Source organism: Rissa tridactyla, chromosome 1, assembly GCF_028500815.1.
Source record: "Rissa tridactyla isolate bRisTri1 chromosome 1, bRisTri1.patW.cur.20221130, whole genome shotgun sequence".
NCBI lineage: Eukaryota > Metazoa > Chordata > Aves > Charadriiformes > Laridae > Rissa > Rissa tridactyla.
In genome coordinates, this window is record NC_071466.1 from 118100511 (window position 1) to 118127565 (window position 27055).

The 27055-nt window shown below is 48.7% G+C and overlaps 1 protein-coding gene across 1 annotated transcript; it reads right to left on the reverse strand.

Annotated features, from left to right (window-relative positions):
• Positions 1-2587: 2587 nt before the first annotated feature.
• On the reverse strand, positions 2588-20830 carry CD2 (CD2 molecule). The gene is made up of 5 exons (XM_054188115.1): positions 20701-20830; positions 17404-17700; positions 14090-14332; positions 6503-6622; positions 2588-4538 (listed from the first exon to the last, which is right to left on the reverse strand). The coding sequence occupies exons 1-5, from the start codon at positions 20759-20761 to the stop codon at positions 4330-4332; spliced, it is 930 nt and encodes a 309-aa protein (XP_054044090.1). The 5' UTR covers positions 20762-20830; the 3' UTR covers positions 2588-4329.
• Between the last annotated feature and the right edge of the window lie 6225 nt (positions 20831-27055).

The following is a 27055-nucleotide window of genomic DNA, read 5'->3' on the forward strand; positions in this document are numbered from 1 at the left end:
AGAGCAGGGCCTGATGGCACCACGGGCTCTGGGTGGATGGGGCTCACCGTGTGCCCAGCAAAGACGCGGAAAATGGGGAGTCAGCATCAGCTGTCACCTCCCGTGGCAGGAGACAGCAAAGAGGCGTACCCCTCTTCCATCTTTTTGGAGCCAGGGATAGTTCCCAATGGCACCGGCAAAGGCTGACAACAGCAAAGCAACCTGGAGAGGGCCTCCCGCAGCAGGCATGGTGAAAAGCAACCATGTTCTGAAGGCACAGTGGCGCCTTGGAAGTCCCCTCTCCTCCCTCTTGACAGGCACGCTGCCCTTAAGGCTGATGTGTGCATAGGTGGGGTACCGAGGTGTTATTCAAAGCGTAAAAATAAACCACCCAGAGTGGGTGTTTTGTAGGAAAGGAAAGCTAGAATAGAAAGTAACACTGCAGCAGTGCTGCCCAGGGAAATGTCAGAGGAGGTGAGAACAAGGCACCTGGTCCTCGGATCACAAAACGAGGGGGAAGCAGGAGGCCCAGCATGGCATCCACTGCATGCCCCCTGCCCAAAGGGTAAATCGCAGTTCAGATGAGAGCTCTGCATGGAAAAAAAAGCCCCATCCCAGGACTGTGAGCATGAGAAAGTTACGTGACTCAAATCCTGCTTCCTGGTCATCCAGGCCCTCCTTCTCATGCAGCCATTTCTGTGCCTGCCCATCCTTCTCCACCTGCCCTGTTGTCCAGCATGCCACACACATGGAGCCTGGCTCATTCCCTGGGCCAGCTCAGCTGGTCCCTGCCCTCCTCTGCCCCAAATCCCAGCTGGGAAGCCCTGTGCAGTAGCTGGCAGATGCTCATACTGATCCTGATTTGAGGTAGCTCCTCACCCACCTGCTCCCCACAGCTCCCCTTCGCACCTTCCCAGTTCCAGCAGAAGGTCAAGGGAAGCAGCAGCCATGTTGTGCTGCTCTGCCGCTGGCTTTGGGAAGGCTCCTTTACCCAGGTCCCTGGGGAGTTCTTGGGGAGGGAGCAGCTCCCCTTCACCAAGGAGGAGGAATTCTTATGAGGGGGCTGTAGGTTTGCACCCTCACCAGCTTGGGGTTCTTTGCCTTTGCCCTCACAAAGGGTGAGAAATTTTGCTCAGTTTCTTACTTTCACTGCAATCCTCCCCACCAAAAGGGAACTGGGAGGCAGTCAGGGTGTCAACTTCTTTCTGGTCTTTCAGGACAGATATGTCAGGGGTGGCTTCCTCCTTGGCAGAACATGCTTGGAGCCCAGCTGTGGCAAATCAGCCAAACGACTTCACCCGCTGCCTGTGGAGCTGCAGCTCTCCCCATCTCCAGCAGCAGAGCAGAGAGGAATTTTAGAATTTCAGGGAATTTCAGGATTTGGCATCCCTCCTCTGAGACGAAGGTGGGAGAGGAGGCCAGGAGGTCACTTCATTGGCACAGGGCCCCTTACTATGCTCGCCTTCAACTAATTCTTATCTTCCTTCCCACAGGATGAGACAAGACTCCCAGCAGGGTTATTTCACAAGCTTGATAGCTACTAGAAATTGATCTTATCCAAAAGTCTGAGGCCAGACCTTTTACATTATCACTTCCAGCACATGAACAAGCCCCTTGGTCCTTCTGGGCCCAGGGTGACCATCAGCCAGTTTGGGGATCAGATGGCGACAGCCAGCCTGCTCGCTGCATGGCCAGCACCTGCAAGGAGCACTGGTGGAGCACCTTGCCCACCTAGCTGGGCTCTGCTCCTGTCTGTTGCCCGTAGCACACCCCACGGAGGACTACAGTTTGAAAGACAAATCCAGCATTTCTTAAGCCTTTTGCAAGGCTTCAGCATGGCCGAGGAGACGATGTCTGCCACAATAGAGCAGGGAGCTGATGGGCAACGCAGTCCCAGCTGGGGTTTATCTCCACATCAGAGCCTGAAGATTTGTGGCAGAATAAGGACAAAATCGGTGTCTTTTCCCCATAGCATTATTTTGGCAAGCATCCCAAGAAAGACATTTGAACTAACCATGGTTTCCTACTTGACCTTTTACAGGCTCTGAGTCTTATTTAGAAATGAAACCATCTAGCTGGCTGTAGCGCTGCCTGTGCCAGAAGCAAGCCTCCCCCTGGACTGGCTAATACCCAGCTGAGATACAAGCAGGTCTTGTCTACTTTACTAGAAAGGCCACGTTTAGGCAGCAAGTGCTGCTGATGCCACACGAGTTAAGACTGGGGTAGAAGATTTGCATCTTCTATACAACCAACCATTGCTCTTTTGGGTGCCTACTCATAACCGCATAACCAGCGAGCACTGCAGGACCACAGCACCGCTACTGACCTCCTTTGATCACAGGGCTGTATGTTCCTCTCATTCCTTCAGCATCAGCTCTGCAGCACATCGCCAAGCATGGCAGGAGAGGCAGAGTGTGCTGCCACAGCAGGCAGGTGGGCATGGCGGCTGCGCTCACCCACACCGACCTGAGCCCACCAGCACTCCGGTGGCAGCCGGTACCTCCCAGGGATCAGTGTGAAACCTCCTGCGTCCGTGTTTCCGTAGCTCAGGGACCAAAATGTTTTTCTTGCCTCCTTTGTACCAGAGATCCAGCTACTGAAGTACCAGCACAGGTGTGAAGTAAGATCCTCTCCACCCACTCTTACATTTATTCATTCACTACAGGGATATAGCATGTATTGCAAAATAAACCATGAAACGTTTACTAAATGCAACTTTAAACAGCAAAAGCCCTAAAACAAGCTGCAAAAAGCGAAGGAGAGAGCAAGTAACACTCCCAGGGCTGTGTCCACCATCAGAGTTCAAGCAAAGTGACTGAGCTCTGGAGGAGGCAGAGACCTTCTTCCTGACAAGTTACTTCCCTGCCCTTGTACCAGAAGATAAAAATAGTCACATTTCTGAGGAGAAACAAAGGATGGCTGTTTTATCTGCACTGGCACGTGCAGGATAGTCAAGCCTGAAAGAGGTACTGCACGTTCTTCTGCCTAACACAACAACATGGTATCTGGATGTCTCGTGCTCTCTGGCTCTCACAGCTCTCTCCTCCTCCACCTGCGCTTCCTCTTACACCAGACAGGCCAGTATACCCATTTTGGCATTGCTCTAAAAAGGCCTGTTCTCTCTTGGCTCCTCAGCTGTCCTGTAGAGGCAGTTATGAACATCTCCAAGGACCAGAGGAGCGAGCAGAGTTTGTCCAGGACATGCAGGGTGATGCAGGCAGTTATTGTAGTCCAGTCTCTCCCTTTGGGAGGGAGATCCCCCAGCAGTTCTCTGTCACCACCTGGTTATATATGAGGTGCTTACCATCAAAATCAAGGGACACGATGCCTCACCATCAGCAGGAGGTCCTACAGTGGAAAGTCACGACAACTCAGACAATGCCACTAGTAATCAGACTGCCTGGCATGAGCCAATGGATACCAGACCTCTTCTATGAAAAAAAAAATTGTCTGGATAGCCATACAGACCTATGCTGAGAATAAATTTTCATTGTATTTGCCAGCAAGGAGTTGTGGAAAACTGAGCTGAAACAGTCCCTGGAGAGGCCATGTAGGACGTTCCCCTGGCTCTCAGCAGGACGAGGATGCCTCACAGATGGCTGCCTCCTCTGCCCTTGGAAACCCCCAGTGCTGGAGATCCTCTCCCAGAAATCTACTTCAGTGCTTCGTTTGCAATAAAAATAAATCCTGGCCTAACTCTCATTGCTACAATTTAAGCCTGTGAGTCTTGCTCTAAACATGTTAGAGAAAGTGAAAAGTTTACTCCTTTCCCACACAGATGCTTCAAGGGTCTCACATCTCCTTTCAGTATTTTCTTCTCTCGATTAGATGACATCAATTCTTTCAAATTCAGACAAGCATTTAATTACATACAGCGATTTTTTTGATCCAGGAGGTCATGCATTTGATGCTGAAGCCAGAGGGCTGTCCTAATGTGTGGCAGGAGAAAGGAAAGATACTTGACAAAACCCTCTAAGATCCCTAGGCCCATGTTGTCTCACTAGAGCGTTAGCTCCTTCTTGATATAATCCATCCAAAAAGCACAAAGACAAGGTGTGGTAAAAACAAGTGAACCGCAGAAAGACACAGGTTTCAAGGCTCAATGCTCCATACCCAAACACGGAGACACTTGAAGAAAAATGGCTGCAGGGATGAATGCCCATCACCTTGAATCTCCTCCACTGGCTCTCTTCATCTCCATTTGATGCTCTAATTTCCTGCAACGAAAGCTGACGTTTCCTAGCTGAGCGTTACACGAGGCTGGGTGGGAGGAGTTCCTGACTATCGGAAACTTTCTTTTCCCAGTGAACGATGGAGCAGAGAGGCCACCGTCCCTCCCAGGGCAGATGTTCAAGGTCTTTCTCTCGGGTGGTTTGGAGTCCGCTGCTGAGTGCGGGGCCTGGGTCGCGGGGGCAGGGCTTGCTGATGGACCTGGGGCTGCGGCAGCGGCCGCTGCTGCACTCGCAGCTGCTTTGGGGTGGGATTGCACGGCGTCTGAGGGAGCTCCCGCACCACCATTTCACAGTCCACCTGGCGACCCCGCATCATTCCCTCCTCGTCTGCAAGGACAGAAGGATCACACAGTCAGGCACATGCTAAGCAAAAGTCGAGCAGACACATAAAAGTGATTGGCCCAAGCAAGAAAAAGCCAAATACTGGTCTTACCTGGAAGGCCACTGTCACTCTCAGATGTTCCTGATACTCCACTGAACAACCAAAATCACCTCCACCTGCGCATCCCAGGCTGAGGTTAAGGTACCTAGGAGCATTTGGGGCAGCTCTGCCCTCTCTGTGCTGGGGGAACTGACTTTGCCAGGGAGGCCCCAGCAGTCACCGATGGACACCCGCAACCTGAGCTGCTCTTTTGGAAATGGGCCACTGAAGGGAAAGTGAGATGTAACCCCAGGAAGCAACACCAAAGCACTCTGCCCTGCCATTATCCGTGCTGCGATCTCCAGGCACCTGGGAGCCAGAGGTCCATTTTCCCAGCACGAATTTCGCCACACATAGAAGTAACTTCATGCCAGCTGACTTTTGATCACTGACTCATCATTTCTGAAATGTCAGTCAGCTTATTTTAGGGATTGAGGGATGTACCTCTTGGGACACTCAAACACAGCCCACACCAAACTGTTTCAAAGGGGCTAGTCACCCTCTTATATTAGTTCTCATTTTCCAAGATTTCTCTTTTTCTTAATTCTTGCTGAATCCAGACCCAAGAATTGAGGATATGCTATCACTGTACAGTTAAGGGAGTAATGTATCCCACTCAAACAAGAACAGCCATAATGTAAAATAACACTCAGATGGCTACACTCACACCAGCGTTGCGCTCACGAGCTATGGCAAGCCTTCTGAGATGACATCCTGTGGTTGTACTGTGGTGAGCTCTCCCAGCGAACGGGGAAAGCTTCATGGTTGTAACTTCAGGGGAAGCAGGAGGGCCATGGTGAGTTACCCACACTCAGGTGTGGAGAGGTTTCACTCCCCTCAGCTATGGGACTGGTCATGCTCAGCCTTGTTGTCAGCCTGACCACTGGCACCTTTGAGGTATGAGCTGAGGTTTCCTTCAGGCATTGCCCCCTCTATTTTCACAAAAAGTATTATGTACAAAGGAGCTTTTACTCCCATTTTGTCACTCGAGAACTGACTCACACAGAGACTCACTGTTATTTGAGACCACACAGGAAGCCTGACACAGCGTGTGGGGGCAGGACTCTGAAACAAGCCTTTAAACAAGCCCTGCCAGGACGACCTCCCTTCTGCTTCAGCCTCCCCTTCCAGGTGGGCCAGACAACTCTTCTGGAGTGGAATCTCTGTATCCTCTGTCCACCCAAACTAGCAGCAACACCCAGGTTGTAATTCAAGGCGACCTCTCTGTCCAGACTGAGAGCCCACTCTCAGAGAAGACTCTGGCAAAGTATTTCCTATGGTCCTAAAGAGGCATGAATTTTGGACAACACATGAAATGTCTGCCCAGTCTGAAAACCTCAACTCTTTAAAGTGCCCCAAGTTGGACCTCCAGCATTTATAGGCCTCCAAGGACATTGTTTTGTAGAGAGGACAAGTTCTGTGAGATGCGTGAGGAAACTTACAGAGAAGTTGAGCTCTTCTTGCCCCGTCTCACTATCTACGATGTTTTCAAATGTGACTAATAATTTCAAAGATCATAATTTTACACCATATAAATTTAATGAAAAAATCTGCTGATGAGATATCTAATTGTATATTTTAGCATCATGGATGCTCAAGACAAGTGGCCCTGGCCAAGCTTTAGAGGAGCAATTCTTCCCCCATGAATAAATAAACAGGCTTGAGAGCAAGAAGTTTTTTGTTCAAAGCATGTATCAGGGACCGAGACAGGCAATGCCAGCTGATCTCCCGAGATTCACCATATGCCAAAACAAGGTTATTACTCATGCCAAGGCAGAGAGCACGCTCCTGCCCACAAGGCTGCTCTCAGCAGGAAGCTCTAAGACTTTAGGTGGCTGGATAGGCAACATAAAGCCCCTTAAACACTTACCTTCATCTTCAAGCCTTTCTGCTTTCTTCTTCCTGATACAATAAATAAGCAAAATCACAAAGATGACAAAGAAGATTGCACCTCCTGCTATGCTTAAGATGAGATAAAGGTCCAGCTGGCCTAGTTAAGGAAATGAAAGAGGATGTTAGCGGGAAAGAAATAACTTGCACAATGTCTACCTAGAATTCTGTATTTTCTTCCATTGACTGTAAAGGCAGCCCTAATGAGACAGCCCACCCTTTGCCTTTTCTCTGTACACACCAGAAAGTTGCTGGTCCTCATTGTGGGGAATTTTCATAGAATCTTAAGAGTCACAGAATGGTCTGGGTTGGAAGGGACCTTAAAGATCACCTAGTTCCAACCCCCCTGCCATGGGCAGGGACACCTCCCACTGGACCAGGTTGCTCAAAGCCCCATCCAGCCTGGCCTTGAACACTTCCAGGGATGGGGCATCCACAGCTTCTCTGGGCAACCTGTTCCAGTGCCTCACCCCTCTCACAGTAAAGAATTTCTTCCTGATATCTCATCTATATCTCCCCTCTTTCAGTTTAAAACCATTACCCCTCACCCTATCACAACACTGCCTGGTAAAGGGTCCCTCCCCGTCTCTCGTGTAGGCCCCCTTTAGATACTGAAGGCTGCTATAAGGTCTCCCCAGAGCCTTCTCTTCTCCAGGCTGAACAACCCCAACTCTCTCAGCCTGTCTTCACAGGAGAGGTGCTCCAGCCCTCGGATCATCTTCGTGGCCCTCCTCTAGAATCACTCCAACAGGTCCACATCCTTCTTATGCTGAAGGCCCCAGAGCTGGTCGCCACTTGGACATCAAGCCATTGACCGCAACTCTTTGAGTGTGGCCAAATTCCTTATCCATTGAGAGGTCCATCCATCAAATCCATGTCTGTCCAATTTGGAGACAAGGATGTCATGTGGGACAGTGTCAAATGTCCAGCATACCTGCATAAGTCCAGGTAGACGACATCAGTTGCTCTTCTCTTATCCACCAACACTGTAACACCATCATACAAGGCCATCAAATCTGTCAGGCAAATTTGACCCTTAGTGAAGTCATGTTTGCTGTCACCAATAACCTCCTTATTTTCCATGTGCCTTAGCATGGTTTCCAGCAGGATCAGCTCCATGATCTTGCCGAGAACAGAGGTGAGACTGACTGGCATGTTTTTTCCCAGGTCTTCCTTTTTTCCCTTTTTAAAAATGGGGGTTATGTTTCCCCTTTTCCAGTCAGCAGGAACTTCACTGGACTGCCACCACTTCTCAAATAGTGGCTTAGCAACTTCATCCGCCAGTTCCCTCAGGACTCATGGATGCATCTCATCAGGTGCCATGGACTTGTGCACCTTTAGGTTCCTTAGATGTCTCGAACCGGATCTTCTCCTACAATGGGCAGTTCCTCATTCTCCCAGTCCCTGCCTTTGCCTTCTGTGACTTGGGCAGTCTAGCTAGAGCCCTTGCTGGTGAAGACCAAGGCAAAAAAGTCATTGAGTATCTCAGCCTCGTCCATGCCCCATGTGACCAGGTCTTCCGTTTCCTTATGGAGAGGGCCCACATTTTCCTTAGTCTTCTTTTTGTCACCAGCATAATATAGAAGCTTTTGTTGTTGGTTCTTGACACCTCTGGCCAGATTTAACTCTATCTGGGCTTTAGCTTTCCTAACCTGATCCCTGGCTGCTCGGAAAATTTCTCTGTATTAATCTCAGAGAGATTAATAATAATGAGAGAGCTGGCAGATGTTATTGCTGGACCACTCTCCATCATCTTTGAAAGGTCATGGGGAACAGGAGAGGTGCCTGAGGACTGGAGGAAGGCTGACATCACTCCAATCTTCAAAAAAGGCAAGAAGGAGGACCCAGGGAACTACAGACCAGTTAGTCTCACCTCTGTCCCTGGGAAGGTAATGGAGCGACTCATTCTGGATGTCATATCCAAACACGTTGAGGAACAGGAAGTTATTGGAAGTGGTCAGCATGGATTTCCCAAGGGTAAATCATGCTTGACCAATCTGATAGCTTTCTATGATGTTATAACTGGTTGGCTGGATGAGGGGAGAGCCGTAGATGTCATTGACTTTAGCAAGGCTTTTGACACTGTCTCCCATAACATCCTTATTAGGAAGCTGAGGAAGTATGGGCTAGATGAGGTGACACTGAGGTGGATTGAGAGCTGGCTGTGTGACAGAACTCAGAGGGTTGTGATCAGCGGCACAGAGCCTAGTTGGAGGCCTGTAACCAGTGGTGTCCCCCAGGGGTCAATAGTCGGTCCAATTTTGTTTAGTATATTCATTAATGACCTAGATGAGGGGACAGAGTGTATCCTCAGCAAGTTCGCTGATGATACCAAACTGGGTGGGGTGGCTGATACTCCAGAGGGTCATGCTGCTATCCAGCGTGACCCGGACAGGCTGGAGAGCTGGGCAGAGAAGAACCTAATGAGGTTCAACAAAAGCAAGTGCAAGGTCCTGCACCTGGGGAGGAAGAATGCTAAGCACCAGTATAGGTTAGGGGTGGACCTGCTGGGAAGTAGTTCTGAGGAGAAGGATCTGGGGGTCCTGGTAGACAGTAAATTATCCATGAGCCAACAATGTGCCCTTGTTGCCAAAAAGGCCAATGGAATCCTGGGCTGCATAGGGAAGAGTGTGGCCAGTAGGTCAAGGGAGGTCACTCTCCACCTCTGCTCTGCACTGGTGAAGCCACAACTGGAATACTGCGTCCAGTTTTGGGCTCCCCAGTTCAAGAGGGACAGGGAACTGCTGGAGCAGGTCCAATGTAGGGCAACTAAGATGATTGAGGGACTGAAGCATCTCCCTTATGAGGAAAGGCTGAGAGAGCTGGGACTCTTTAGCCTGGGGAAGAGAAGGCTGAGGGGAGACCTTATTATGGCATACAAGTATCTAAAGGGTGGGCTGAAGGAGGATGGTGCCAGACTCTTTTCAATGGTTCCCAGTGACAGGACGAGGGGCAACGGGCACAAGTTAGAACATAGGAAGTTCTGTTCAAATACACGGAAAAACTTCTTTACAGTGAGGGTGACAGAGCACTGGAACAGGCTGCCCAGGGAGGTTGTGGAGTCCCCTCCTCTGGAGATTTTCAAGACTCGCCTGGATGCAGTCCTGAGTGATGTGCTTTAGGCAATCCTGCTTTAGCAGGGGAGTTGGACTAGATGATCTCTAGAGGTCCCTTCCAACTCTGAAGATTCTGTGATTCTGTGATTCAGGCTACCTGTCCTTACTTCCACCCTCTGTAGGCTTCCTTTTTCTGTTCGAGATTGTCCAGGAGCTCCTTGTTCATCCGTGCCTCCTGGTGTTTTTGCCTGACTTCCTCTTTTTTTGGGATGCATCGCTCCTGAGCTTGGGGGAGGTGATCCTTGAATATTAGCCAGCTTTCTTGGGCCCCTCTTCCCTCCAGGGCTTTATGCCATGGTACTCTACCAGGCAGATCCCTGAAGAGTACAATGTCTGCTCTCCTGAAGTCCAGGGTAGTGAGCTTGCTGTGTGCCGTCCTTGCCACCCTAAGGATCTTGAACTCCACTATCTCATGGTCACTACAGCCAAGGCTGCCCTTGAGCTTCACATTCCCCACCAGCCCCTCCTTGTTAGTGAGAACTAAGTCCTCTGCTCATTGGCTCTTCTATTACTTGGAGAAGGAAGTTATCATTGACACATTCCAGGAACCTCCTGGATTGCTTACCCCTGGCTGTGTTGTCCCTCCAACAGGTATTGGGGTGGTTGAAATACCCCATGAGGACCAGGGCTTGTGAACGCGAGGTTGCTCCTATCTGTCTATAGAGGGCCTCCTCCACCCCACCTTCCTGGTTGGGTGGCCTGTAGCAGACCCCCACTGTAATGTCACTTGTCCCTGCCCTCCCTTTAATCGTGACCCATAAGCTCTCAGTCGGCTCCTCATCCATCCCCAGGTGGAGATCTATGCACCCTCTCCTCGTCTCCCCTGCCTGTCCTTCCTGAAGAGCCTGTATCCTTCCATTCCAACACTCCAGTCATCCCACCACATCTCCGTGAAACCAGTAAGACCATAGCCCTGCAGGCGTGTGCATATCTCTAACTCCTCTTGTTTATTCCCCATGCTACATGCATTTGCATAGAGGCATTTAAGTTGGGTGCTCGATGAAGCTGACTTACTGGGCAGAGCAGCTGGAGTTCCTTTGTACTGCACTCCAGGTGCTCTCCTGTTGACCTGCAACCCTTGTCTAGGTTCTGGGCATCTATTACTGGTATTTGGCATCATACTGGTGGTAGGAGTGGGATGGATGGAGGTCCCCCTCCCCCAGCAATTTTGATTTCTGCCTGATGGATTCAAGTTCTGCAGAAAATTGGAACCAGAGCATTCATGTGTGCCAGCTCATCTTATTTAAATTACCACAAATACCCTGTTCCTGCTAGCAGTGGACCCTTTTAAGGACTATAAGCATCCAGGCAGTACTCAGCACCTAACAAAAATAAACTTATAAAGTACTTCCTACTGAAACTAGCTTGCTTCATAGTATTTTGGTACTTCCTCTTCAATTTTTGGCTGTATGCAAATTAAAAAAATAGTGAAAAGGAAAAAACCATAACCAAATATTCCACAGTCTCAAAATGAGAGTTCTGTTTGCCTGGTGAGCAAAAACTTATACGAGTGTTCCTTATTTTCACCAGATAAGGTTTGTTGGATGCTGGCCTTCCTTCGCCGCCACCTGCTTGGGCTGTCTTCCCAGCCTTCAGCGTTCACGCTTGAGCACGGGCTCATCCGTGGATCCGAACCCAGCAGAACTGCACCTTCTTTGGCTTCTTGGGGGACAAAGCTCCAAAGGGGACAACACCACTGGTACCACCCTTAACATTCACTGGGCATGCACAGAGGGATGACATCAAAGCCGAGATGTCTACAGTCTAGAGGCCACCACCAGCCTGGGCTGCCCCAGTGGAAAAAAAGACAAGTGATATAGTTCCTCTCACCTGTTTTAGCTGCCTGTGTTATACCAAGGTGTATTTTGCCCTTTCCGTGCCTGTTTCTCCCAGATGACTGTAAGGTGAGCCCAGGTAGATTCACGTGTAGTCACACTTATATGAAAAAAATTAGTTGAGCTGAAGCCCACCTGAAGCACGCCTTGCCTGCTAAAGGTCAAAATTCAAGGTGATAGGCCTCGAATGCAGGACCAGATGTTCACGGAAGGCAGCAGGGCTGGAAGGAGGTTCGACTGCAAACCGAGGGATTTTTAATCTGCTGTGGAGCTGACAGAGTCCTGCCACCACACAGAAAAGTTTGAGGGGTTTTTAGTTTGAGTAGGAAGGGTAGTGCTACATGGTTTTAGTGGGTGTCTCAGAAATGCTATACTTGCACCTTAAAGATCAGTGTGGGAAACCTTTTGTTTCTCTGTTAATGACTTGAGAAAAAACAAACGGTCACAGCCAACTCACCCTGTGACAGTACAGCACTTCTCAAGGGTGAGAAGTGAAATCAAAATATCTAGCTGATGGCTAATATCTGCCTATACCAGGCAGGCCCCACGCTTGCCTGGCTTGCGCCCTGGGATGGCCAGCTTCAGCCAGCGTTTCCTCATTAAGACAATGTTTTGGGTGAGTTTACCCTGCCTTAAACAGACTTAATCCAGTGGCATGTTTTCATACCTGGCTCCAAAGTCCATGCCACATCCCACTCCTCCGCACCCCAGCCCCTTGGAATGCTAACACCAACAGGACTGCGCAGCCCATCAGGTCAGGCAGTTCATGCAGCAGAAAACAACCCTTTTTTGAGCTATTGTAGGCATCAAGGGGATCATTCAGGAGGCAAGGGCTGCACAGGAGAGCAGAGGCCACCCTGTCCCTCAGCAATTTTCCCTTCGGTCAGCCTCATCAGACCTTAGATTGCTTCAGTAAGGCCTCTACACCGTAAGACTTGCTCCCTCCCTTCTCACACCACGGGCTGGTCTTCGGACTTGGACCTTCCCTAAATTTGCTACAGCAGAAATAACTGGAAATTGGAAATGCTGAGCCAGCTCTTGTGAGCCCCCCACTCTCCACTAGCTCTAGTGGGAATCTAGAGCAAGAAAGCGCTTTAAACCAAGTACTCGCAGTTAGGTGGGATGAGCCCAAGCCCAGAAAATTCAAGGACTTTTCCCCAGTACTGCACTGGAAAACTGAACTTTGAACTGAACACCACATCCAGTGTCATACCAGTATGATCTGTCACTTGTTTTTGCCTTAATTTTCAAAACTTTTAGCGGGGGGGAACAATGACTTCTTTTGCCTATCTCATCATTTTCAGCATGACTCTGCCCATTTAGAATACAGTTACTTCAGTTCTTTTGCTGCATCTGTGGTTTAGAAAGATGACACATCAAGTGACTAAGAAAATCCATGGTACATTTGAGCCATGCAACCCCAAAGCTCAGCTAAATTCTCAATAACCTCCCTCCTGATTTCTAGCCTAAGGTAGAAAGTACAAGCAGCTTATTTTTCCCCTTGTGAGCGCACCCATCCACAGCCACAGGTAGCGGGCAACCACCACCTTCACAGGCATAATCATGGAGAGTAGAAAAATAACGTGCAGCTGATTTCCCCACCATGAGGATTTAAATCAAGAGCAAATCCCCTGAAATCAATGCCATGACTTCATATACTTAGGAGAAGATCCCAAGCTGTATTTTTCCAAAAAATAAGCTGTTAATTTATGTCATGGTAGCTTGGGTAGTTTTATACTGTCTTACTGAATGGAGTCAACTCTTTGGATTTGGACTGGTGGACTGAAGTCCTTTGGGAATTTCCATAAGTTTTAAAAGAATAAAGGAGGATAAAAATGAGGGGGAAAGTGCTTTCTGCCTTTTGCAGACTGCTGTGTTCGATTAAAACACTTTCAGGCCTGCTTTCTCCTTTACTTCATTGGTCTACCACTAGTGACAGTTGACACCACATGAGTCTATCAGGATGCGGACACCAAAAAGTCTGTCACGATACCTCTGGCAATTTTTGGAAGAAGAGTCAGCAGTGATGGAGGGAAGGAGAAAATGAGCAAGAGTATCTGTCTCGTTCACTCACCTCTTAGACAGCCTGATCTCGCTGGCAGCCTGCAGCTTTCTCCAGAAGACCTCACCCCCAGGAGAAGCAGCATCTCATTGCACCCCAGGCACCTCCCTACCATCCACAAGGCTCTTGACTACAGAAAAACCTCTCCCCCTTTTCCAGAGACCCCTAGGACTCACTGAGCGGAAAACACCTCTGGCCATGGGAGGAGAGGAGGAGCATGGCCCACCTCACATCCCACCGCCCCTGGTTTGTCCTCCCTGCTGTTAGAGCAGGGACGCCATAAGGGTATCAGTGGGGCAGGGAGCAGCAGGGCGGGGAAGGTGGAGATGCGACAAGGCTGGGGAATGCCAAGCAGAAAGCATGACTCGCATCCCAGCTACCACAGCAGCATCGGCTCCCAGTAACTGCAGCAGTGGTAGACTCGCGACACTGGGTACCAGGAGCAATCGATGCTCCTGGCACCTGGGCAAGTCCCACAGATGCATGCAACTGCGTTGCAACAGGCGTTGTGGGTCCACCCTAGCAGATTCTGGCAAAAATTGAATTTTTTTTACCTGAGCACTTAATTACTTCTTCAGCCATTTTTTCACTGACTTGGTTCTTAACAACACATCTGAACGTCCCAGAATTCCGCACGTGCATTTCCAACTTCGTTGCATTCTTCTGGATTTTTTTAATTTTATCTTGTGTCAGTTCTATTGTAAATATTTCGTCTTTAGTCTTCTGCTTCACTTCACACTTGACAAATACAGTTTTATTCCTGCATTCAGCAGTGAGGATCGGCTGAGGGACACGCTCTGAAAAAGAAGAGAAGGGACAGGCACATCTGAGGTGGTTTCTCCTTTTGAAAACCTCCATTATTAAGCAGAAGGGAATTAGCCCCCAATAAGCAGTAAGGGAGTAACACCAACTAATGAATCCAGAGAAGAACAAAGAGCAAATTAGACCTCTACTACAGAAGTAACATGGCAATAATAGACAAAATGCAGTATATTAGCCTACATGTTTGGCGTAGAAAAGCAGAGCTGCACCCCCATGGCCGGACTACTTTCAGGCTCAGCCTGGCTCACAGCCAGGCAGGCAGGCGAGGGGAGGAACTGTGTTTTTGGGGAGGCAGTGGATGGGAGTGACTCATAGCCACAACCTGCTCTGACTCTGGCCCCAGTGTTTTGGTGCAAATGAAGTTGGCTCTGATCTGCCCCCGCCCATCAGGAGAGACTTCCTCCAAGGCGGGACAAACGGCTACTTACGATGCTTTATGTGATGCTTTAGGTACTACCAACGGCAGCCAGCTAGCATGACAGCCACAGCATCAAAACAGAATGGAGAACACAAAACAGACACCTCTTTGCTCTCAATGAGGTTATGACAGAGAGAACTGATTTCTGTCTCTTTTTATGTCCTGCAAACAGCTAGCTATGTTTTTGGTTCCAGATTCACTACCACTGGTGGCGCTGAAACAGCCAGAAAAGGCTGCAGGGCTTTCCTCAACCAGGGGCAACTGGAAAAAATTTAATTTCTACCTTTTAGACCAGATAAACAAAAACATGCCAGGGCCACCTCTAGTTACAGGCAGCGTAAGTTATAGAGGTAATAAACTTTTAAGCCAATAAGGGCTGCTCGTAGTAAATGCAGTCTAGGTTCACGCTGTGACATCTGCAGCCCCCTCAGATGTTAAAGCCCACTCGGTAAGCCCACTCCTGTTCTGCAAGCTGCAACCTGTCATTCAGGGGAACATCCCAGCGTGAAACACTGGAGTCCAGGTACCAGTGATGGAGCTGTGTGACGGTATCATTTAAACTATTATGTTTTTGGAAAAAACTCTTTGTCCAACCCTAGTGACAAAGTATAATCTGGCTGACAAATGACTCTAGCACCCGACAGCTACTAAAGGACTTGACTTGCAAAACCGCCTATGGGAGGTAAGGCAACCTCTCTGCTGCGCAGTAGCTGAAATGATGCAGCACATAGCTCGGTTGGAACCTTAACCTGAAACTGAACCCAGGACAGCCCAATGACAGCTCAGTGGCTTAAACCATGAGTAAACAGCATCAGGCCCTGCTGACTTCCTGAATCTGTAGACAGTTCAGAGTAACAATTCCTGAAGTAGTGAGACACCCTCACTGCTCAGCAGCCTGTTAGCCACAGCCAGGGCTGGGGGGGGGCCTCCCACGGTGCAGAAACCTTGCTAAAACCATTCCAGCTGTCATTGCTGCCTCATCAAGGCATCACTTCTGCAGTGCCAGCTGGTGCCCACAGACTCAAGAGCCTGGCCAAGGTGTGTATGCTGGCTGAAGAAGGACAGAGCAAAACCATCCTCTTGCTGGGAAAAAAAACCCTTGCTGCCCTACAGCTTGGAGGTCTGGAGATATGGCAGCAGCCATAAAGGAGCAGAATAGCCATCCCTATCTTCCCTGCTCATCCCAAAAGCTTTGGGCTGCTACCGCCCTGATGTCTCAAGATAAGATACAGCACAGGAACGGAGGCTGCCTTCATCCTTTGAACCCGTGCAGCTGAAATCCCCAGGAGTGTGCTTAAGTGTGCTTTGTACAGCATAATCTTCATATCTGTTGTGTTATGCTATGCAAGGGCAGGGTGCAGCGTCCTTCTTCCCCTGCAAATTCAAGGCCTATTGTGGTGTATCTCAGGGGAGGTGACTGCTGACTATTTTTTATGTTAGAGCCAAAAATGGAGTGAGATCGCATTGCCTAAATACAGGCATTTAGTGCCCCCCGGGCTCCTGAGCTCTTCTCAGGACGTTGGCAGATGCAAGGCAAGGCGCCCGCCTTGCTGGAGCAGCAGCTAAAGACCAGAAGTCATAACTCGGTGCCCGTAAAATAGCACCAGAAGTGCCAGAGGGGCACAGTGCATCACGCAAAGTACCTCACGTAGGTCGCTGCACTTTGCTTTGACAAGAGGTTTCTGGAACCACCTCGCGTGGTGCTGCCCTGGCTCAGGGACCGAGGGGTCCTGGCACCCCCCCGGGTGCTGCAGCAGGGTCATCCACGCTTACCAACACCAATGCATTCACGGCTGCTCACTCGGGCACACATAGAAACCTGGCGGCTGGCAGAGAGGGGAGCCAGAAAGAAGCAGCGGACCAGAGGGCATCAATAGGAGTGAGAGAAGAGCAGCAGACTGCGGGAGGGAAAAGGTACATCTCACCAAAGTCCCCCCAGAACAAAAAGAGGAGCAATGAGGAGGAAAGACTGTAGGAGAGAGCGGGAATACGAAGTCTTATTCAACTATGCTGGGAAAGCGTCATGGTTTCAGTCGGGATAGAGTTAACTTTTTTACTAGCAGCTGGTATAGTGCTGTGTTTTGAATTTGGGACGGGAAGAGTTGATAGCACCCTGCTGTTTTTGGTTGTTGCTAAGCAGTCAAGGCCTTTTCTGCTCCTCACACCACCCCACCAGCGAGTGGGCTGGGAAGGCACAAAAAGTTGGGAGGAGACACGGCCAAGACAGCTGACCCCAACTGACCAGAGGGATATTCCATACCATATGGCATCATGCTCAGTATGTAAAGCTGGGGGAAGAAGAAGGAAGGGGACGGATGTCCAGACTGATGGCGTTTGTCTTCCCAAGTAACCATCATGCTTCATGGAGCCCTGCTTTCCTGGATATTGGAACACCTGCCTACTGATGGGAAGCAGTAAATGGATTCCTTGTTTTGCTTTGCTTGCATGCACGGTTTTTGCTTTACCTATTAAACTGTCTTTATCTCAACTCATGAGTTTTTCCTCACTTTTACTCTTCTGATTCTCTCCCCCATCCCACTGTGGGGGAGTGAGCGAGTGGCTGTGTGGTCCTAGCTCCCAACTGGCATTAAACCATGACAGAATGGTACAGGAAGAGCAAAAACTCACCCTGAACGATGAACACTGTATGTTCTTCTGCCTTCAATTTTCCATCCGGCTCATAAACAGTCACCGTGTACTTTCCACTGTCCTCTTTCACCACCTGCTCTATTTGCAGAGTCCCGTTTGGGAATATCTTACACCTGCACCGCACTTTGTTCTCATAGTACTTAACGTGCTTATCTTTAATCTGAAGCAACTTTGTACTGTTTCTCACCCACGTTGCCTCATGTATGCTCCCAGTAGCAGTGACGCTGAGAAGAGCCGTCTCATTCGCAGCCATGTAAATCCTGTTGGTGCCAGAGCCTGTAAAGGGAACCACAACCAGACCATCAGCGTGTCTCCAGCAGCCCCTGCTACCATCCTCAGTGGCCACAGCAGTGACCCAAAAGGTTGTCACTGGCCGCCCCCCCCTCCGAATTGCCTAAGCCTCTCCGCATTACTGATGCTGTCCTCCTTCCCCAGCTCCAAAGTACCTCTTGATTGTTCATTAGATAAATGTCAGCACCCTATTTAATTTTGAGACATGAGGAAGAGACGAGTCTGGCTTTCAGACTCTGGCGTTACACTCCGGCTGACTTATTTGGAGTGATTTTGGATGCCATGATTCATGGCTGCCCATGAACTTAACCCTTCCAGAAAATAAGGTCACTTCAGTGTGTTTTGCCTGTGGAACAGGCTGGTACTCAGAGCGCCCACCACTGCAAACATTACTGCGGACAGCAAGAACACAAACTAGCAGCGGCCCTGGATAGGAGGATCAGTTCAGCAATAACAGCGATGGCAATAATAACAATAATAATAGTGGGCCATGTCAAGCAGTGAGTGAGTGTAAGGCATTGAACTTGAGGCAGACCCAGTGCTGCCAGCTTGCAGTGCCCCCTCCTCACCCATCCCAGGCACCCTGCCCCGCTGGAATATATCCACTTGATTTTTCTAGCACAGGATCATGATGGGGCAAGTAAGGCAGGGAGAAACAAACAACTAATCACATCCTGTGAACTGAGCAGGCACTGGAGACATCAGGAGATAAGCAAAGGCCAAAAAAATCTTTTCTCTTTAAAGGTCTCCTTTGGTGACAGGTCCCCTCTCCAGAACAGGTAGGAGTAGGTGCTTCCCAAACGTGCTACCAGGACTGAGCAACATGTAGTGTGTGGCTGCTGAAGGTGATATTCAGGAAAGCCAAGGCTGCTAAGCATCACTCATGTTGCTACCAATGGAGATGATGTACTCGTTGGGCTGTGCCCGGGTGGTGTGCCCTCTCCCCCTCCCACAGTTTGCTTCACAGCCTTTGCAAGGCCCATCTCTGGTGAACGGGGACCTCAGAGTGCAAAGTTTGTCAGAAGGTCACTTAGAATGATAGAATCGTTTAGGTTGGAAGAGACCTTTAAGATCATCGAGTCCAACCATTAACATAACACTGCCAAAACCACCACTAAACCATGCCCCTAAGCACCACGTCTACCCGTCTTCAAGTAAGGTACTGTCTCCACCCCTGTGGCAGCTGGAAAATTTGCTGGAGGAGGTAGAAAAGTGCTGATGAGTGTCAGGTGGGACAAGCTCACTGATAACCAAATGTGCACTCAGAGTCACAACGTAATTCATCTGCCATTTTCTTATGTTCTTTCCTCTTCTATTTACAGGATAAAGCTGATAAGCAGGAGGGGATCTCTCTTCACATCACCAGATAGAGCTGATTCTGCTCTAATTTTACATATTTTCATCACTTCTTCCCCCCAGAGAGAAAAACTATGTTTATGTGTATTTTTATTGCAGTCCTTCCTTCCTGGTATCTAGGACAATGATAAAACTGTATCACAGAGGGGAAACTGAAATCTAGTTGCTATTCCATGAAACTGACAATACTAGAGATAATCAAAGAACTGAAATAGTGTGCCCCTCCAACAAGAAAACTAATACTGAAGTGCTTTCGGCAATTCACCCCCAGTCTAAGGAGAGGCTGTTACTTCACTTGCATTTCTTACAAGGTATTTGACATATCTAATGAAATATTCTCAAATCAAGAGATCAACCAAACAGTCTTGGAAGCAGCTATCCTCCATGCAGATGACACTGCAGATTATACCCAAGTATTTGAATTCTGGTACTTGTTTCTGTTCGGTCACACACAGGTATTTAGAGCTAGTAGAGCTCTGCATAACACATACATCTATTTTTTTCTCTCTGGAAGAAAAAAAAAAACAAGTTTTCCAGGATATTTCAATGGCATCTCTACGGACAGACCACCTAGGCACATCTCTGGATGTTTATCTGATTTCCATAGCCTTGCTAATGGAAAGCTGAGTATCCCACACGTATGATACTAAAAGTCTGTTTAGCTAATGAAACAGCATTTCCACTAATGCAAACTGAAATGCACCCCAAGGGGCAGAAAGAGCCACACTGACAGCATAGAGCTCACTCGCAGTCACAAGAAAGAGTGAAAAGGAAAAGCTCCCATAGTAACTTTAAAGAAGCAGGGAAATCTTTGAAACAAGTTTTCCCTTTGAAACATTCAAGGGAATAATCTTCACTTCTGCTGAGGAATATGTTTTATATATCACATTAAAAAAAAAAAATCCTTATTTATCTATTAATTTTGTTCTGGAGGAAAAGAAAAGCATTAAACTGCCGTACATAAAATCTGTAGTGAAATGATCAGAGGAAAAAAAAATAAATCTGTGCATGACTGTATTGTCTCCATCGCTTATAACCTTTCTCTAATCTATGAGTTAACACCTTAATTAAGTTTTTAGATTAATATTTTAAAAAATAATGAGAGCAATAATACACAAAATATAAAAGATGTATGTATTTGCTTGCTGTTTTCGCATCTTAGACTTCTTCAACTCCACTGAAGACACTGAGAAATATCACTCTCTCTGCTAATATTTATGGAAGAATATAATTTGCACTTTGAAAAGATTTGCTCATCTTTGATAAGAAAAGGAAATTACATGCGATAATGCACCGTGAACTGGATCTCTAATGTAGTACAAGCTACCTCGAGGGCAGAGGAAAAACTACACCCTGACGTTTCTTATTATACATGTGTCAAATTAAGGCTCATTAACTTCAAACCAAAACTGTTTACAGCTTATTATAACTGGAATAGGAAACTCAGGTCCTGCCCTCCCCCAGCTGAAAATTAAATCTAATAATAATAGCAATAACCCAAAGGTCTTCACTCATTGGGAAAGTGGAACTAGTTTCTTATCAATAACACCCCACCAAATTGTAAATGGTTTAAAATGCAATTTTAACAACACTAGCCTGACTGAGCAAAAAACAGTACGAAAAACTCACATTTTACACTGGGAAACAAAAGCAGCAAGCACTTGACTAGGAAAATCCTCTTAAAGTTCATTTTCAGGTCAAAAAAATCCAGTGTCTCCTTGTCTAATGACAGCTCCTGGTAGGTGGAAGGATTTTCTGCTGTGCGCAAGCGGTGGTGGGATGTGTCGGTACAGCCCTCGTGCCCTCCTCCTCTCCTCCCAGCTCTCACCCCACCACTTCTCGTTTCTAGCACAAGCACAAAAACCACGGGCAGAAATCCCTCTCGATGGGGTGTTCTATCAGGATGGGGACAAAGCGCCGTGACAAGGAAAACACACGCTAAAATGCAGGAGTGCCCTCCAGGTCTGTCTGTCCAGCTGGACGGCCAGCCAGGGCCCTCATCCTCTTCAATGTTCACCCAAAGAGTTCGACTCCAGCATCTGCAGGCCACCACCCTAGTGGGACAGATGTGGTTTTTGGGCTGGGTGGGGGGTGATGGGAATACTTCTGCTCCCCCATTGCCCCATCAGCAGTGAGGGGACAGCAAGCCCAGGGCCCCCAGCGGGTAGCAGGTGGCCGGTGGCTGTTGGACAACGTGTAGAAAGGAGACGCCCTTGCTTCAGAAACCATCAGGATCAGCTTCGCATCAACATCTGATCTATGAGGGGCTGGCCGGCGCCACACGAAGGTGTCCTGCAGGCACGGCCAGCTGTTTGAGCAAGCTGCGGAAGAGGGATGAGCGTGGAAGGGGATGAAAAAACACTGCTTTGGGTCTAGCCAGAAACTAGCCCTGAAGCTGTTTGGTGTGGGAAAGACGGTGAGGAAAGAAGCTGGGAGGAGGCATGGGAGCTAGGTCCAAACACGCATGAGAAGCTAGCAAAATCTTTATTCCTAATTCCAATACAAAACAGACGGGGTGGTGCGGATTTTGAAATCACCATACCCAGCACAATTCCTCTGCTACAGTGGCAACTGAAATCTTCCAGCTTTTTATCGCAGATGTAGTCCAAGAAAGTCGACAGAAGAAAAGCTGTGGCACAATATTAGATAAATCCTTCTCGTTCATTCACGTCGGTCTTCTTCCTTGAAGTTATAGGGAAGTTTTATAAGACACCTCCCCTTTTCCGGCTTTGTCATCTTCTAACTGGTACTAACACTGGTAAAAACTACCCCTTCTTGCATAAAAGGAGAAAAAGTTACCTGAGGTAAAACACACTAAGATCGCAGTATTGCTGCCTCTGCTCATCACAGGAAAACCTAGCTTTTCTTCCTTCTTTTTGTTACTGTTTCTTTACAAAGAACGCACAAGGGAGGCACACGCAAAATGAGAGAGGAAGCAACAACAGGGAGATGACATTTCTGTGCCTGATCTCTATTCTCTGTGGAGAAAAACCAGCTGAGGGCAGGGGCTGCCGTGCCCAGGCATCTCCCCAGCCAAGCAGCCTGTGCCAGCCGTGACAGCTCTGGGGGGCTGTGGGGACCTCTCTCCCTGGCCACGCCGGCAGGAACACGCAAGGTCTGCACGCTTGGACACATCTGCTTCCAACCCGAGCGCCTACAGAGCTTTGGGCAAAGGCAGCAACCCCAATCTCTCCTGCTTTTGGGTTTTTTTTGGCTGGGTCCATAGAGCGGAGCGGAGGGAGACCCCTGGGCATGCTGAAACCACTGCCTGCACTCTGCTCAACCTGGTCTCGCTTCTTCCTCAAGGCAACATCCCCCAAAGCCACCGCCTGCTTCCAGCGTCCTCCTGCCCTTTGTCTGTTTGTCGGCACACTCAGACTGCAAACGCGCTGGGGCAGGGACCGTCCTTCTGCTCCGCGCACAGAGAGAGCCTGCTCCACGCCGTCCTGCTCACCGCATACTGCGGGCAGGAACTGGGATTGGTACAAATTAAATACAAATGAAAAGATGCATGCGTGTGCAAAGGTGAGAGAGAAAAGAGAGGTAAAGCTCCACAGCAGCAGATCAAGGCTTACAAGGATGCCACGTATTCATAATGAAGGCCACCTACTTCCATCTAGTCCAGTTTGTTATGCCCACATTCCTGTAAGATCACAGCTGAAATAACTCAGACTGGAAGCCCCCGTGCTCCATCAGACCAGTTATAGCACATCAAACATGGCATCCTTTTCCCTGTAACGGGTAGACAGGAGCGAGAAACTACTCCTAAATTATACGAAAAGCCTGTTCGAAAACGAGTTGTCTGTGAGCAGTGAAGAGGCACTCAAGAGAGGCGGCGAGGGCCCAACACCTGAAGTCCCCTGCCCACCGTGCACCACAGAAGTGACACCAGACCTTGGTATTTCTGAGTACTTGGGTACGTGTGCGCAAAGTCAGCTTGCTTAGAGATTTTGTATAAAAAAGGCACAGCCGACCCAGCAAAGGAGCACACCACCCACCTGCAGCAAGGATTCCTCATGAGATCCTGGCATGTGCATGGTCCATCCGACTGAGCAGACCCTTTTCTAACCAGTGTTGGAAACCTTCTGCACCATCAGATACGGCTGGAGATGGAGAAAATACCCTGCATCTCTAACCTCAGCCTTCCTGCCAGATGAGAAGTAAGGAAACGGCAATACCTTGGCAGCTTTACCCTTTCTCTCTTGATGGGCAAGACAATGTCGTGCTGCAGTCCTGACCGGGCTTTGATCCCCATTTTAGAAGAATGAAGGGATTTTCTGGATGTTACTGGGAGGGAAGCACTGGAAGTCCCTGCTCTGTCATCTCTGTTTCCCCCCAAGGGAAGGCATTAAGGAGAAGGTGTCCACCAAGGCAAACGGGCATCTCTAGAAAGCACAGAAGCTTTGGGCTACTGCCACAGAGGAGCTCTGGAGGCTGTAGGCATGTACCTACAGCAACACCGCGTGGGACGCACGTCCTGAAAACAGCTACAGCAGGGAGCGCTTGGCAGAGCAGCCCCCACACCAACCAGCAATGCTCCCCAAGCAGCAGGGCAGGCACGGCGAGAGCTGCTGCTCGCAGCTGCGTGCTGCCTCAGCCCAAACACCGTCCCAGGTTGTGCTGGGCAGGATGAGGTCTGCAGATAACCGTGCCCTCACACTCCTCTGCTCGCTGCAGACACCCTCTCTCCTGCCCGTTACACAGGAAGTAACGCTGCTGGGCTAAACGCAAGCCAGATGACAGAAAAAACAGGGCACTGACAGAAAAGGAGATGTCTCCCCGTGTGGTGGTGCTGGGCCTGTCTTCAGCAGGCCTGTCAGCCCATGGCTGAGGACGCTTGGCCTCTGGTTAGCCCACTGCATTGCTAGACATCTCCGTTTCCTGAGGCACAGCAGAGCAGCCGACTGAGTGCAGCCACGACAATGGGGTTGTTTCTTTGCAGCCGCTGCTATCTCTGTGGTATTGTTTCCACTGCAAAAGCCACAAAGTGCTCTAGTCACATACATTTGCTTTTGTTGCTTGCTCTCTCTTTTACTCTTCTGTTCTTTGTAATACACTAAGCAGTTTCCTCACAGGGAATGTAAGTATCATACTTACACTTCCATGTAAAGGCGACAGACTCCCACACATCTGAAGGCAACGTCTCAACAGACAATATGTAACTGTTACCAGCTCTAAGTCTTCAACTTAGTGATGAGCCAATAAACGCTCATGCCTAAGGTTCATAAAAAAAAAAAAAAAAAAAAAGACTGTTATTAGATCTAGTAGAGAACGAAGGGTACAAATACACTTGGCGTGTTCTTCTCAGGGAAGTCAGCGTGCAGTACGCCAGTGTGGATTTGTAGCCCATCTGCTAATTCGCACTATCTCCTCTGTATGAAGCTTAGGTCGTATTAAATGGCATCTGCATGGGATACTCTTCCCTGAAAGAAGAGTTAGACACACTGCACTCACCACCATCCGAGACCCTCACCATGAAAGATGACAAGAGTATTGCAAATTCACACCTCTAAATTTCTCACAAACACAGGCCTTTGGCGAGGCACGGTTTGTGGGGAGAAGAGTGAATGTGATCTTGATTGGAACACCAGATGTGTAATATCATGTGGAGGGGAAGTTTTGGATAAGGCTAACCTTATTCTTGGGAGCCCTCCTGGGTTTGCACCCTAGCCTGCAAGACTAACAGCTGGGCCCCATCTGTGTCGCCCTGCATGGTAGCCGAGGGTTTCACGATGGCACATTCACTTCCCCTTTACTGTAGCTTTTTTGCAGGATGGGGGGAATTGTGGGCAGTGGCTGGAACGGGGAAGAAGCAAAGTCACCCCTGGCAGGAGGAGTTGCCCCTGCACTGTGAAATGCCGAGGAACTGCTGGCTTCCACACACAATTTCAGCCATTTGAATGATGAAGGCAACTTACCACCTCCCCTTCACTTCTGCCTTACACAGAGACAAGAAAGGAAGAAATCCGGCTTGAATGAAGCAGTGCAAATATGAAGATCATGAAATTAAAGCTTTGGCCAAGGGTTTGGCAGGGATGCAGACTCAGTGGCTTGGAGCCTGTTACATGCAAACCAAGACCGCTGCTTTGCCTGTACGCAGTGGAAATACTCCAAAAATAGTGACACAAGCTGTCAGCATTGAAACGGCTAGCTGCAGAAACTTTTTAATCCTGCTCTAAAAAAAAAGGTAAACTGATGCTTTGAAACCCTGACTTATGCAGATTATTTGAAGAGAAATGGTACCCCTGTGATGTCTGTCATACCACATCATCAGCCCCAGGTGTTCTCTCTCTCAGACTTCTTTTCTTCTTTTCCACCTGTAAGCATGTGCCAACAGCCAAACCTCATAAAAGACACCCAATTTAAGCCTGGTCTGAAGGAATGTAAGCTCCTTAGAGCAGTTTGACAATCTGTGGTTCACAACGACGACTGAGGCTCGAGCAGATATCGGCAACCCATCAGACGGTTATTCTTGCAGACGGTGCATTTCAGGCTTGCTTGTCTGACACTGATTTCCATCATCTATAATGATCCCAGATTTAGGATCTAACTTTCAGCATCTTATTCTAGTAATTTCAGTGACATTACTACTGCTGCAAAACATGTTGCAGACCAAGCAAAAGTTTGCTGGCATGATGCAATTTGTCTTACACAAGAAGCCAGATAGATGAACAGAACAGCTTCTTCCAGTCTTAGCAGTGATAAATACACAAAGACGTGTAATAACTATGATACACCCCTTCATCACCAGAGAGGGGATGGACTAGCTACCCAAGGAAGACAGAAGAACAGCCACTCTTAGAAATATATCCACAAAAGACAACTTGTTACTTCCATCTAAGTAATCTTTTGGTCAAGATCTGACACTCTCCAGAAATCGTCAGCTTAACAAATGCATGAATAACTGATGTCTTGTACAGTGTTTTATACTATTATAACTCCAGAGAGGAGCGAGGGACGGGGTGGGAGGATAAGAAGTGATCCAGGAGACTGAGCACAAACAACTGGGTAATACATTTCAGTACTAAAGGCATTTATTCCTAGGAGGGGCCCTGAATGGCCTTTATACAGTTCCCACACACAAAGAAAGGTCTTAACTTCAAATGCAAGCCATCAGCACAACTCTCTTGATAAACTGCAGAGTCACTGCAGGGATTTGTCCTACCAGCGCAGCCCCTGGGATGCGTGCATGCAGGCACAACATGTCCCTTCTCCTAGATCTGACATGTCACTGTGAAAGTCCCAAAATTGCTGTCACCTGTGACTCCAATTTATTTATTAAATGGTGGATCTATGACAGCAAACAAAAGTCCATTATGTGGCCCTGTACATACACGGAAGGAGGTTTTGGCCCTTATCAGCAGGAAATTAAGAGATAAACTTCTCAGGAACATCTGAGTGACCTGTCAGCACAGCCTTGTTGCTGCACACTGAAGCAAGAAGAGGATCCTGGTGTCTTTCTCATCCCTTATACAGATGCTCTTTGGACACGTACGTCTGCGGGCAGCACAGAAGCCCTTTTGCTGCCCAGTGTGGATCCCGACTTAGCAGCTCGGTTTCCCCTGCTCCTTCTCTGGTCTCACAAGTTTCCTGTGAACCTGCTTTTGGCCTCTCTGATATTTGCCTGTTCCTATATACAGCCATTTCAATGCATCGACTCATCTAGCAAGCTGTGAGGACAGCAAGTGGGCAGAAAACAGGAGCTGAGACCCTTGCCACGGCAAGACAGGTTTTGGCTAGTTGGCGTGGCAGGACACCTTGCTTTTCCCTGAGCAAGCAGCGGTGGCAGACTGGGACCAGATCCCAGTCTGGCCAGACCAGGCAGCACCCTCCCTCTCGCCTGTGTGTCCCAGCCCCACATCAGGGCTGAGAAGCACCAGCAGACCCAGGTGGGCTGCTCCTCGGCATGCAGGGACAAAATGGTCCCGAACACGCTCAGCTCTGCTGCCAACACGGCGCGCTTGCACAGGAGGCGCCGGGCGGC

Coding starts and splice junctions, on each gene's coding strand:
- CD2 (XM_054188115.1), bottom strand. CDS start 20,761: ATGAACTTTAAGAGGATTTTCCTAGTCAAGTGCTTGCTGCTTTTGTTT. Junction 17,701..20,700: donor TTTGTTTCCCAGTGTAAAAT/GTGAGTTTTTCG, acceptor TTCCCTTTACAG/GCTCTGGCACCAACAGGATT. Junction 4,539..6,502: donor AGAAAGGCTTGAAGATGAAG/GTAAGTGTTTAA, acceptor CTGTCCTTGCAG/ACGAGGAGGGAATGATGCGG.